General features: G+C 39.5%; 2 protein-coding genes across 2 annotated transcripts in view; one reads left to right on the top strand and one right to left on the bottom strand.

Moving 5' to 3' along the window:
* LOC134207759 (uridine phosphorylase 1) overlaps positions 1-14,040 on the bottom strand; it is a 137,091-nt gene that overhangs the window by 90,053 nt on the left and 32,998 nt on the right. The gene's annotated exons all lie outside the window — the stretch shown is intronic.
* Positions 3,538-4,986, top strand: LOC134216027 (uncharacterized). The gene is made up of 2 exons (XM_062695063.1): positions 3,538-3,713; positions 3,781-4,986. Exons 1-2 carry the CDS (start codon positions 3,683-3,685, stop codon positions 4,683-4,685), a joined length of 936 nt encoding a protein of 311 aa, XP_062551047.1. The 5' UTR covers positions 3,538-3,682; the 3' UTR covers positions 4,686-4,986.

The following is a 14,040-nucleotide window of genomic DNA, read 5'->3' as shown; positions in this document are numbered from 1 at the left end:
GTTGAGGAACTAGACAAGGATATGAGAGAACAATCACAGAAATATGCAGCAGAAATATGAAGCAGTTTATGATTATTGTAGTACATCCGGATGTCTGGTAGCAGGCCTATGAGAAGAAGAATTCTGAAAGCTTCTAAGAGTTTAAAGGAATCTTTTTTTCGTTTATTTGGTAGGCTCAGGCGTGTATAACACTTTACGGAGCCAAGATTCTTTGTGGTATGTACAATCTGTTGGGCAGAGGTGGACACAGCGCAACGGGTAAACACAAACGGAACCGGCCGCGGGAGAAAGAAAAAAACACAACACGGGAACTTTCACGGGGACAACGAAATAAAAACAACTACGCGGTACGAGTCATGGTGGCATAATAAAAAAATATGTTTATTTATTTACATCTTTAGTTCATTCTTGTCATCAAAAACACACACATTCACACTTAGTACCCATGTGGTCAATCTGCGAACCAACAACTTTTGGGTACAATGTTGCCAGATCGCCAGTTTCTACGAGGAACAAACATTGTTTAATCCAACACTCCTTCTCAATGGTTGGCCTCGTATACACATTTTACACCAGAATTATCGTATGCTCCTCCTTCACCAGTAATGCATTCTTGTCGTCACTGCTCACCATTATTCGTCACTGCTCCAATGATGTTCACTTCACCGTCCTCTGCAACTTAAGCCAACTTCAGCTTGTAAAAACACTCGTGCTTCTCTCCTGCCACAACTCCTTTGCCGATCGCATCACGAATCATACAGCTGTCTTTTTCGAAATTCACTGTGAAGCCCTTGGACGTCAGTCTGTCCACAGAAATCAGTCCACTTGTCAGCGTCGGGACGTATAGCACATTACTAAGCTTCACTTGGATCACATTGTCGTTTCCATCAAAACACTGAATGGAGCCTTCACCACATCCCGCAGTGGCAGCAATCTTCCCGTTGGCCAAAAATCACATCGGGACCATCCACGCTCTTCAGCGACTTGAAAAAGTTTTTATCACTTGTCATGTGATAACTGGCACCACTGTCCACAAACCACGACTCTCGTTGTTGTTCACATCCAGCCATAAAACATACACCGGCACCATTGTTATTGTTATTCACTTGCTTGGCATTTTGCTTCTCACTCAATCTGTTTTCCGGCTTACTATTATCTTCTTCTCCTTCTTTCTTCTTCGCCAAATACTGCCGGCAGTTTCGAATATAATGCCCCGGCTTTCCACAGAAGAAGCACACCCGCTCCGATGTTGCCGCACGTTGCACTGTTACACTTTTCATCGCTATCGTTTCACTATTGTCCACCGTCGATTCACTAGCTCGTTCTTTTCTCCTCTCGAATTCGTCGAGGAGCTTCGACTTCACCAGTTGCATGGTGATGTCGGCATCGGCACGACTTTCCAAAGCCGTCACTAGCCCACTGTAGGAATCCGGCAAGCTCCGGAGAATCATTGCGATTCGAAGGGTTTCTTGTAACTCCAAACCCGCGTTCGTTAATCGATCGAACAGATCGTCCAACACCATTAAATGATTCTCGAGATCACTTCCTTCTTGCAGATTCAGTCCGCAAAGCTTCTTCAACAGAGACACTCGCGAGGTAACCGTGTTCTTCTCGTGGTACTCTCGCAAGTTGTCCCAGAACTTCTTCGCACTGTTCGCGTTTTTCACTAAACCGAACTGATTGTCATCAATGAACAATCCGATAGTGGCACGAGCTCTCTTGTCGTCTCGCGTCCACTGTTTCGACACCGTTTCTGGCTTTTCGTCTTCGATGACGTACCACAATTCTTCTCGCGTTAACATCATTTCCATTCGAAACTTCCATATTTGCCAGTTTTGATTGTTCAATCTGGCAAATGAAATCTTATTCACGTCCGCCATTTCGTTTTACGGTACGGAACACTAGTCTTTTACACTCGAACGAACACGCAATTTCTCACAACTTTTTCTCCTCTATCCGGAACTTCCCTGGGCACCATAACCTGTTGGGCAGAGGTGGACACAGCGCAACGGGTAAACACAAACGGAACCGGCCGCGGGAGAAAGAAAAACACAACACGGGAACTTTCACGGGGACAACGAAATAAAAACAACTACGCGGTACGAGTCATGGTGGCATAATAAAAATATGTTTATTTATTTACATCTTCAGTTCATTCTTGTCATCAAAAACACACACATTCACACTTAGTACCCATGTGGTCAATCTGCGAACCGACAACTTTTGGGTACAATGTTGCCAGATCGCCAGTTTCTACGAGGAACAAACATTGTTTAATCCAACACAATCAATATAATATTATATTAATTTAGTAAGAGAATGATAGGAGCCAACGTACTCGTGGTGACTCGATGTTAGATGAACATTTTGAAGGATGGATGGGGCTTAGGATTCGGGATTAGGGAATTGTTTTTGAGATTTCTGAAGACCCGTAAATAGTAGTGAACACCCTTAAAGATTCTTGGACGATCATAAGCTTTACTGGTAGATCGTAGTGAAATTTCTTAAGATTTCTAAAGGTTCAAATTCCTAGAAGTTAGTGATAATAGCTTGGATTCATCCAATATTTTATAAAATTTACAGGAATCCATAATCACTTCCGGAAATTTGTAAAAATGTTTAAAGACATGCTTTCTAGAAATTTCAGTGTAAATGTAATGATTGTCCTAACAGTCATAGGGAATTTCATAACTTATCTGAGGATGTCCGAAGAACTTCTTGAAATCCGAGAGGATCTCCGGAAAGTCGCTGAAATTCCATAAAAGTATTCTATGGATTTGATAATCCAGTTTTTGTCCTACCCACGTCTCGGAACGTGACCGCGCCTCTGTATTTAATGTTGCGAATAGAGCGAACAATTCGAAGAAATGTTGCGACATGTTTTTTAACCAGTCTTCCACCAAATTAATTTTGCTGCTATACGAGAGTATCGTTTCAGGCGTTTCACAGTACATTGTATGCATTTTCTTGATTCGACCTTATAGGTACATGCTATACCAAAGGATATTGCGTTTTATGCTAATTAAGGAGAAATTAATGTCGAATTCGTTTTTAAACCTGGGTCAGTGCCAACCCGAACCCTGAATAAAAAAACATTTTCAGTTCCATCTGTCATTGGATATGTTGGTGTGCGTAGCATCGTGTTTGTTTTGATTCGAAACATATGATCCAGGACATCCAGTGCACTGGCAGTGCGTTGGCGTTGACTAATCAGATAATGATAAATCCGGAGCAATTTGCGATTAGGGCGAATGTGCAAAATGTAAACAAACCGTTTTTGAATGCAATGAATAATTTAGGCATTAAAATAATACCTTACAACCTTCTGATTCGAATCTATTTTAATTTTACTGAAAAACAAAATGTTTTAGCAAACGGCGTAGTGTTATTATTTTCAAAACAAATACTTTTGCGGTTAACGCCATTTTGATTGTTGACATCTGTATTGGGCGAATTTTTTTATAAACACGAAGACAAACGGGCGAAATTGGTTTTGTTTTGTTTGCGATTCCCTTTAGTTCCCTCGTTGTAATCGTTGTCAACCCGGAAGATTTTATCTGTAAAATTATAATTAATTTGTAGTAAGTAGATTTATTCACCAATCCGATACCGGTTTGGCCGGTCTTTTTTCAATAAAAGTACTTTTTAATAAGTCGAAAAGACGTGAAAAGTGACGATTGCAATGGATTTTGCAAACCTTCAAATGTTACTAGGTAAGCAAACTTAGTGGTATTAGGTAAGCAAAGCAATATCATAAACTTGTTTATTTTATATTTTTAGACGCAGCCGAACTGTTGAGTGACCAACCTGACCAAACGCTATCAACTGTCACAGCAGATCATCCGTCGCTTCAATACTTCAACTTCAGTTCCGATAGTTCGGTCATGGAAGCAGGCGAACTATCGTCGGCCGAATACACCGGAACAACCATGACTGCGATACACGACAGGTTTGCTGAATGCACTGGAGTAACACTACAGGAACAACGCGAAGTGTCTCGGAACTCGGTCGATACGGTTGCAAAGCAACGAATAGCTGAGAATTCGCATATTCAGTTTGCTAAACGCCAAACCACTGCCATCTCTCCGAGTGATTTCGCTGGTCAATTGGGTACGTCTGATGTTACGAGTATCAGTGTTATTGGATGTAGGGCAGTTTCGGTGCTTGCATCGACATCCCATGCCTGGAATGAACGGCGGCAAAAGACTCCTGGGCACGAAATGTTAAGCAAAAGGATAAACATGTCGCTTCCAGCAGGCGTCCTCCGAGATTACTCAGGAGGAAACATTCTCGTCACATGCCAGCCGGATGAAGAAAGCTTTATGCCTCGGAAAACACGTAAGCTAAGCAAATCTCTCCCAGTAAACATCAATACATCAAACATCTCCAGTGGCAATGTGCTATTTCGCAAGCATCATAGAATAATGATGAAACATGAAACAGCGATCGTAGACAGGGAAGCAAGTTCGAAACACCGGTTCATGTGCATCACAGATGGAAGAGGTTTTGACGAGCTTTCATTCAATACCTCAAACCTTTCCGAAGGCAATGTGCTGTTTCGCAAGCACCGTGAAAGCAGAATGATGATGAAACAGGAAACAGCGATCGAATCAATATCGAAACATCAGTCTATATCCACTACAGATGGGAAAGATTTTGGCGAAATTTCATTCGAAAATATCTAGAGCAGCACCCCAAAACGTAAATCAAATCACGAAAACATATTCGACAAGGATCAAGGAGATCGCACGATTATTGATCACAACCAATTTTCCCAAGAACAACAGGATTTAGCACACGATCATTTGGCTAGCGATGAACAGGATGGCGATGAAGATCGCGAGACTGATGTAGATGAAGAGGACCTAAGGGCGGACCCTACTTTATTAACAGAGTTCAATCTCACTGAGTACTTCGAAGAATTCCGCAACCGCACTATAGTTAGCGATGATGACCTGACGGATGGCGAAGAGAACAACAATGAAAACGAAGGTATGATGTTGGATTTTTTTTCAATAATAGATTGTTTTTAGAAAAATGGTAATAGTGGTATTTTTTTTGTAATTTTCCACAATAATCCATGATCGCTTATATTTGTAACATTTGCATTTTTTCATACTATAAGTAATTTTCTTACTGTCGCGACATGTCGGTGCAGAAATTCAATAACTTTGACGTTTGTCAAAGCGCAATTAGCGAAAAAAATCGACAGTTAGGTGCTGTCGTTCTCCAATTAGCGAACGATCATTGTACCTGTAGCAGATCAGGCTTATGAAGTATTACAAAAAATATTCACTTTACTGCCTTGTGTTGCTGCGTCCCGACAGTACCTATCTGTCAAGTAACAAAGACTGTAATACGCTAAATTTGGCAATTTTGGAGCCCCACCCCACCCTTGTAACACTTTATGTATGGATGGTTATTTTTTTGTATGAATCGTAACGCTCGGCCCCCTTAACCCCCTTATTTCCCTTACAGCTTTACGTAATTTGTGAACAGTCCCTTAAAGAAATAGCTCTTTTTCTTTTTTCTGAATAATTTGTTTTATTTTTTTATATTTTTGTTTCCAGCTGTTTTCGACCAACTTGTCTTCGAGGAGTTGGACAAACATGAGAATAGAATGAAGAAGAAGAAAACAGTATTGTGGAAGTTGAATAAATTGGCCAGAGAACGCGGTGAGAAATACACAAGGGCAGATGGAACGGTTGTGCCTCCAAGGACGATTCAGGTAGCATGCAGCTGTACTGTTTTGAAATGCAGTAACTTCATTCGGGAAAAGATTTTGGAATGCCTACTTCAGCTTACTAAGTCGGGGCAGAATCAGTTCATCAGTAGCCACATTTCAGTCAGCGCAACCGAACGATCAACGGTATTTTTTTTTTCTTGAACACAAATTTATGTTTACCGCACATGAAAAATAGGATTGCTTTTTGTCATTGTAGGGTTTCACAGCATTTAGGGGAAGATCCATTAATTACGTAACGCAAAAAATGGAAATTTTCAACCCCCTCACCCCTATGTCACACTTTTTGTATGAAGCATCTGAAATGTTTGTATGGATTGTCACACTTTGAGCAACCCCCCTCCTCCCTCTAAGCGTTACGTAATTTATGGATGTTCCCTAGTACACTATTATTACGTATTGTTAGAATTGATTATATAACATTTCACCGAAAACTATTTCGCGGAATTCATTTTCGCGGTTGAACATTTCGCGGAATAACATTTGGCGGTTTGTAACTTTTTACGGTACGACATTTGGCGGATTGTACCTTTTCGCCGAATGACTTTTGGCGGAATGTACCATTTCGCGGAATGCACCATTTCGCGGAATATTAATAATAATAGCCTTTGTTCATTCAGCATTCCGACATTATTACCTGCGAGGTCTCTAGGCCAAGTTACCATTTTGTTTTGCATTCGTTTAACACGAGATTAACGAGACTATCATTCAGCATAGGCTTGCTTTGCAGTCACGCATCTTCCCGCACGGCTAAGGAACGCCTCCCAGAATATTTAGAAGTAGTTTTCAAAATATCAATTGCCCCTTATACCGGGCAGATACATCCATTTAAAGAAGACGTTACCCCTCCTTTCGCCTTATACCAGGCAGACGCGTTCATCTAAAGAAGGCATTATCAACTCCTTTTGCCTTATACCGGGCAGATGCATCCATTTAAAGAAGATGTTACCCATCCCTTCGCCTTATACCGGACAGACGCATTCTTTTAGAGAAGGCATTACCAACTCCTTTCGCAGATGGATCCATTTAAAGAAGGCGTTACCCCTCCCTTCGCCTTATACCTATATACTCCTTTTAAAGAAGGCATTATCAACTCCTTTCGCCTTATACCGGGCAGATGCATCCATTTAAAGAAGGCGTTACCTTTCCCTTCGCCTTATACCGGGAAGACGTGTTCTTTGAAAGAAAACATTAGCAACTCCTTTCGCCTTATAACGGGCAGTAGATACGGTCGAGTCGAACCCGTACCCGATGGGTTCGGGTTTGAAAAATTACTACAATATCGGGTTCAAGTCGGATACGGGTTTGAGAAATAAAATACTGCAAATTATTTTATTCAGTTTTGTTAATTGTGAGGCTAGTTTGTTGTTTGGGCTTACATTTTTTTTTCAATTTTAAGAGAACCAGAAAATATCTAGTTTGAATTTTTCGGGGAAAAATTATGTGCGGGCTAAAATAATTAAATTATGTCGGGTTCGAATCAAAATTCTCGGGAACGGGTCGGGTTCGGATTTGCATTAAATCCAAAAGAAAAATTGCCCGGATTTCATGTAATTGAGCAGAAATCGGTAATTATTTGAATGATAATTATTTTAACTGAATTCCGCCAAATGGCATTCCGCGGAATGACTTTCGGTGTAAAGGTACATTCCGCGAAATGTCTTTCGGAAAAAAGGTGCATTCCAGGAAATGTGTTTCGGTGAGTTGATACATTCCGCCAAATGTCGTACCGTCAACTGGGGGGAAGATGATCATTGAGGTGAAGATGATCATTTGATGTGTCAGTCAAAAGTGCCAAATTTTTTATGAAATGGTAGTCAACAATATTCTCCGTTCAAGTAATGTTACCGCTAGGTAGAAATCCGAGTTTTTCGATTATAATCATGAAAATGTATTTTGTGGAAGAAAGAGAGAGATAGTCATAAATGACGCTATTTTCGTTTCAAATATTGACTTCGTAGACTTCTTTACGTAGTAAATTCAACATTCATACAAATAACCTAGTGTATTTTGACTACTAGGTCATAATGATTTTAGTAAAGCTGTCTTGATCAACTTCACCCCAAACCAGATTACTCAAAAAATGTGTGATAATTTAATTTATTTTAATAAATGCGAATGCATTTCAGAAAACTAAAGTTGTTGATTATTGCAACGTATAGCGGTACATGTTTTGAAAATATTTGTTTCGTCTTAAAATGTAAACACACATTGTTATTGCATGTTGTGTCTTAAAAATGATCATCTTCCCCCCAGTTGACGGTACCGCGAAAAAAAATCCGCGAAATGGTTTTCGGCGAAATAGTATACAACCGTTAGAATTAAATGCATCCCTGACCTTCCGAGATAGGGTCTTAAGTTAGCTTTGCGAGCAAAAGCGTAGGATTGCCAATCCGGATATGGCGTGTTCGATTCTCGGTATGGTCTAGAATGTTTTCGGGTGAGAAACATTCTTGACTCCCTGGGAATAGTGTATCTATTGTACCTACCACACAAGATATAGGGGTAACGGCTCAAACCTTGGCCCATTATGCTACGGTTGAGCACATTTATCGTTATAAATCTTCATATATTGCATTTCCAACCAGAATTATTCCACCAGCCGGCTTGCTTACATTTGGTGTTGACGCCAAATAGCAAAAAACGGCGATGAATGCCCCCAATATCTCATTTAAACCAGCGAAAGTCTCGAGAGAAATTGACAAAATGTCGGCATCCTTGTCCCTATCAGGTGGATCATTTCAGCCCACTTGGGACGAGTGATTGTTGATTTCGAACATACGAAAGATAAAGATGGGTTGCTGTTTGTAGTACCAGTCATTTTGCTTGCGTTGAATAAAGGCAGCATGCAAACAAATAGAGAAAATCAAATCATCTGATTGAGCGTGAATTCTAATTCTAGATTGCTTTGAGAATAGGTCGTATGTGCAAACGAGAGATTCTCTTTGATCACGCTCTCTTTCGTTAATATATCGGCTAGTTTTACATACACGCTTAAAATCAATAACACAGAGATGTGTTTGCATCACACAAAACGGACCTAATGCGGAACATCCCCTAGATGAGCGATAGTTACACAGCCACAAAAATAGCTCGTGTGATTTTATTGAAGCTTGGATTTCAATATTTTCAACAGTATTTGGTTCCTCATGAAACAAGAAATCTGTACAAACGTTAACATGTTGAAAAGGACCGTTATCACGACCGTACGAGGCATTTTTGTGCCTGTGTAACTGTCGCTCATCTAGGGGATGTTCCGCATTAGGTCCGTTTTGTGTGATGCAAACACATCTCTGTGTTATTGATTTTAAGCGTGTATTTTGCTACATTTCCACTTCAGCATGATAGACAAAACTATTGTCTTTGGATATCTGCCAAGAAATTCAAAGTAATCTTTCGTATGGTTTCGTAATAATCCAAAGAGAATAGATCCAAAGAGAGACTCTCTTTTGCACATACGACCTATTTTCAAAGCACTCTAGAATTGGTTGCATGTAAAATACTACCACACTGATTGTGAGAGTGCGTTTTTGATTCCCCCAATAGCATGCTTACCAAGGACATGCTAACGAAAATACTATTATATGAATCATTTATTTCCCAAATATTTACCATATTTGCAAGTGAAGAAAGAAAGAAAAATGAAAACTGTATTAAAAATTGCAATTGCAAAAAGGCTACATGTTCTAGCCCTCATGTTATGCCTTCAAACAAATTGCATACGTTAATTATTGGCTGCCGCATAATTTTGAGATTTACTGCTAGTTGAAACCATGGCAGTTGTGTTGCTCTCGCTCTCGCGATACTCTCAAAGAAACTTTTTTCCAAAATGTAAACAATGCTTTAGGTGGGGATGATGCATAACGCACTACTGAAGAAAGCCAATTGTAAAACTTTTTCTATGCAATTCCTTGCTTTGTACTGTGCATAAACAGTTATAACTGAGACAACTACCTGATATTATTACACAATTATTCATAAATACAATTATTGGATGCTTGTTTTTAACTCTGCCTGCATTGAAGTTTCATGATTGGTACGTGCGTTTGACTCCACTCCTCTCTAAATCGATCAGCTGTTGTGAATTCTCTCAAATCTCTCACGTGTTTCAACTTCCCGAGTTGAAAGAATACTTTTTCGGTATCATTTTACAGATCAAAATGCATTTTGCAAGCAATAGTAGATCTGAATTATGATGAAGATATTTGTCGAGTAAATTGACTTGAAATTATTCACATGAAATGACGTTGAAAGTTTATCTAATGGAATATACGATCCATTGTATCGTTCCATTATTAAATGAAAAAATGTTTGTAGGATTCGCGCGAAAGAAGATATTCATACACTAATTGAATCATTTATTTGCGAAATTATGAAGAAAATGGTGTATTGAACCCAAAAGGTTGATGCTTGAATCGCTTTCGCTTGAATCGTATTTGGAAGCCGTAAGGTAGGCAATTATTTTTGGTATGTTGTGCGAATGAAAGCTTGTGTTTCGAGAAAAGCATCAACCCATTCACAAACTGAAACTACATGACGTTTTAGGTTGTGGGAGGGTACTTGTCTGAGCGTTAAGGTCTTTATAAATTTCAGAACTCTACAATACATTGATCATTATTAGAGGCTTGGTGTGGGTTGATGTAATTTGTGAATGAAACTTAACCGCTGAGTGGATTCACCTGTGTTTACAAAAATTCTCAGCATCTCAATCGCAAGCATCGGATATTCTATCTATCTGCAGCTTTCGGTTATTTTCTCCAGTACGGGTTATTGGTGAGAATGTTTTGATTTTAGAGTTTCACCTATACTAACGTAGTGCTACAAATCGAAAGCGCATGCCAACATTTGACTACGGGTGCCCCAGTATTGTCCAGAAAAGTTTTGGTTGTTAATGTCGCTATACTAATAGAAATTGTGAAATAAAATGATAGCTGACATAGTGTGCTTGTTATCCATTCATCTGATGTGCGAAAGCAGGTATGTTCATTCAGAAAACTCTTTTATTGGGCAAAAGAAAAACTCTAGTACAGCCATCCTGCATAAGTCAACGAAACATGGCTGCTAAAAAACCGAGTCAAAGTGATTTTTCACGCAACATAATTACTTTTAATAGTTTAAGAAGTGTATAAATCTAGATTTATGAAGCAGATATATGTTTGATACACTTTTCTAAAGAAGCAGTGATTAAAGTCTCCCTACAAATCGACGTATTATCGCTGAAATATTGATTAATTTGCGTGATGAGCCAATGTTACATCCAGGGCCAACATTACCGCCGGTTACCCTACTCAAATAAGTTTTTTTTTTGTCTTTGTTTAGGAGACTTTTAGCCCGAGGCTGGCTCATCTCCGGTACTCAATTAAGTTGAAAACCGGAATAGGGGACAAACGAAGTTGGAGTTTTCTTGCAAACGGTACGTTAAGGTGATTATAGAATAAAGCCAGAAATCGGCCATTTTGTAAACCACGCGCTTTTCCAATATTTTTCAAGAGCACGAGATGAAAGATCCATAACGTGTATGGGGCTGAAATAATGGTAGATCGTTTGCTTAGTTATGCTGAACAATCATAATTTGAGTTTCGGCACTGTACGAAAACTATTACGCCAGATTTGGGCTTTTGGAAATGCATGTAGATAAACGTGTGGTGAATTTGAAATTCACCACGGGCTTCATTCTATAATCACCTTAAACCTAACTTTGCTAGTGGTGCGATAGTCTAATTAAGGCCTAATTAGACTAGCGCACTACTAACGTAGTTAGGTTCAACGTACGGATTGCGAGGAAAATTTAACTTCGATAGTCTCCCATTCCGGTTTTTAACTTGAATTGCGATACATACTCTTGCAATGGCGGGCATAGGAATGCTTTCAATTAGTAACTGACGAAATGCTTATAGAATACTAAGTTGAAAAGCAGGCCAGGCCGTTTGGAATGTAGAGTAGACTGGCCCAGGATACAAAAAGTCGTCCGATTCTACGGGGCACCCCCCAGGATTTTGCCTTTGGGTAAGAAAATCATTCTCTGAAAATTTCAGCCTGATCGGTTATTGCATAAGCTGGCGCAATTGACTTGAAGTTAATATGGGGGTTTCAGCCGAAATATATGGGAAAATACACCTCTGTTACTATTTCGTACAGGAAATTGGATGGAAGAGCCCGATTGAGCCCAGATTTGCAGGAAATGAAGTTAACATGCCAATGAACAATTCCACATAAAATTCTACTATGATAAAAGAAGCTTTAAATTACTTTTTAGTTGATTTATTTGGAGTAGGATTGAGCACTTTGAAATTCATTAATTGCCTTGAAAACAAGCGCCTGTAATCGAAGGTAGCTGCGATATGTGTTGTGGCGCGCATGCAGTTACTTATGTTTCAGTGCGCGCCACAACACATATCGCAGCTACCTTCGATTACATGCGCTTGTTTTCAAGGCAATTAATGAATTTCAAAGTGCTCAACCAAACTCCAAATAAATCAGCTAAAAACTAATTTAAAGTTTGTTTAATCATAGTAGAATTTTAGGTGGAATTGTTCATTGGCATGTTAACTTCATTTCCTGCAAATCTGGGCTCAATCGGGCTCTTCCATCCAATTTAATAAATCAGCCAAAAACTGATTTAAAGTTTATTTAGTAATAGTAGAATTCTATGTCGATTTGTTCATGGGCATGTAAACTTCATTTCCTGCAAATCTGGGCTCAATCGGGCTCTTGCATCCAATTTCCTGTACGAAATAGTAACAGAGGTGTATTTTCCCATATATTTCGGCTGAAACAATTGCGCCAGCTTATGCAATAATCGATCAGGCTGAAATTTTCAGAGAATGATTTTCGTACCTAAAAGCAAAATCCTGGAGGGTGCCCCGTAGAATCCGACGACTTTTTTTTCTCCCCATACTAGGCTGGGCCACTCTAATGTAGAGCCATAGAAGAAGAAGCTGACCTTCCGAGATATATGCAGGGTTGTTACGACTGCGCGGATTTTATGCAACGTACACACCAGTCAACCAGTTTGACGAACATTGACTCCGCCCCCACGAAAACCCTTTAGTTGCTGCTTTGTTTGAACGTGTGTGAAATTGTTCGAACAACCATTTGACAATTGGCGGCTCGGTTGGAAAAAATTAAAACGGTTTGACTTTGGTTTGAGTTGCCGGGGGCGGAGTCAAGGTTCGCCGAACACGTTTGAGCATTTGTAGTTAAGTTGCACAAACCCCCCTATATTTTTTGATGGTTGGTGTTCAAGTTGCCGCTTCGGTCGTTCGTGTGTGGTATTGTTGGTCGAATAAATTGATTGTTCGTGCCGCTGTTGGTAAAACTTGATGGATATTTGAATAAACGAGAGGTGGAGTCAATGTTGGTCAAACTGCTTGACCATGTGTACGTTCCATTACGCGGATTTACATAACGATATAGTTTTGGCTGATTAGTTCTTGTTCACTAAGCTTCAGTACTTCTAGTGGTGAATAGGGCCATCTAGAAGGTTTCGATTTTCAACTTGAAGAGAAGACGTTAAGTAAATTGTGATAGGAAAATTGATATATCGAGAGTATTTGCTTAGAATGTAGTTCTAAGTCGTGCGGATTTGGTGCGGAATGGATTTCATGTCACGCGGATTTGATTTAAGTCAGCGCGGATCTGTAGGGGAAAATATTTCAGGATCTCGTAACAACCCTGTATATGTACAAGATTTTTTTTTAATTTTCGGGAAGACATTTTTTGAATATCCCCAAACAATTAATTTCCATACGAAGTATTTCGTGATTTCAGAGAAAATTTCTTGCAGTGGGCAACGGAAACTCTTCGGAAACTACCTTGGAAAAATCTCCGGAACTTTCTCCAAAAGATTCTTGACGAAGTTTCCGAAGATTGTCGGGGTAAATTTTTCAGAAAATCTTTATATTTTTCGTAATTTCGCTTTCGTTTTTTATATTTTTTTTGAATTCTTATTATCTTGAAATTTTACTTCAGAATGTCCTTGACCAGTCCTCCGGAGTTTAGGGAAATTCTCCGGGAGTTCCTCCGGAAGTTAACCCACCAATTCCTCAAGAAGTTTCTCCAGAAATACCTTCGACAGTTACTACAGGAGTTTTTAGAAATTCTCTAGAAGTTCCTACAGGAACTACTTCGGAAACTCCGAAAGGTTTCTCTAGCAATTACTACATCAATTTCTTCGGAGGCTCCTAAAAATTTCTCCGGGTGTTTCTCCAGTAATTCATCAGGAAGTTCCTTCAGCAATTTCTCCAGAAGTAGCTACATCATTTTCTCCTAAAGCTCCTCCAGCAATTCCTCAGGAA

The sequence above is a fragment of the Armigeres subalbatus genome, chromosome 1 (genome assembly GCF_024139115.2).
Source record: "Armigeres subalbatus isolate Guangzhou_Male chromosome 1, GZ_Asu_2, whole genome shotgun sequence".
In the NCBI taxonomy this organism is placed as follows: Eukaryota; Metazoa; Arthropoda; class Insecta; order Diptera; family Culicidae; genus Armigeres; species Armigeres subalbatus.
This window is presented reverse-complemented; position numbering and strand designations above follow the sequence as displayed.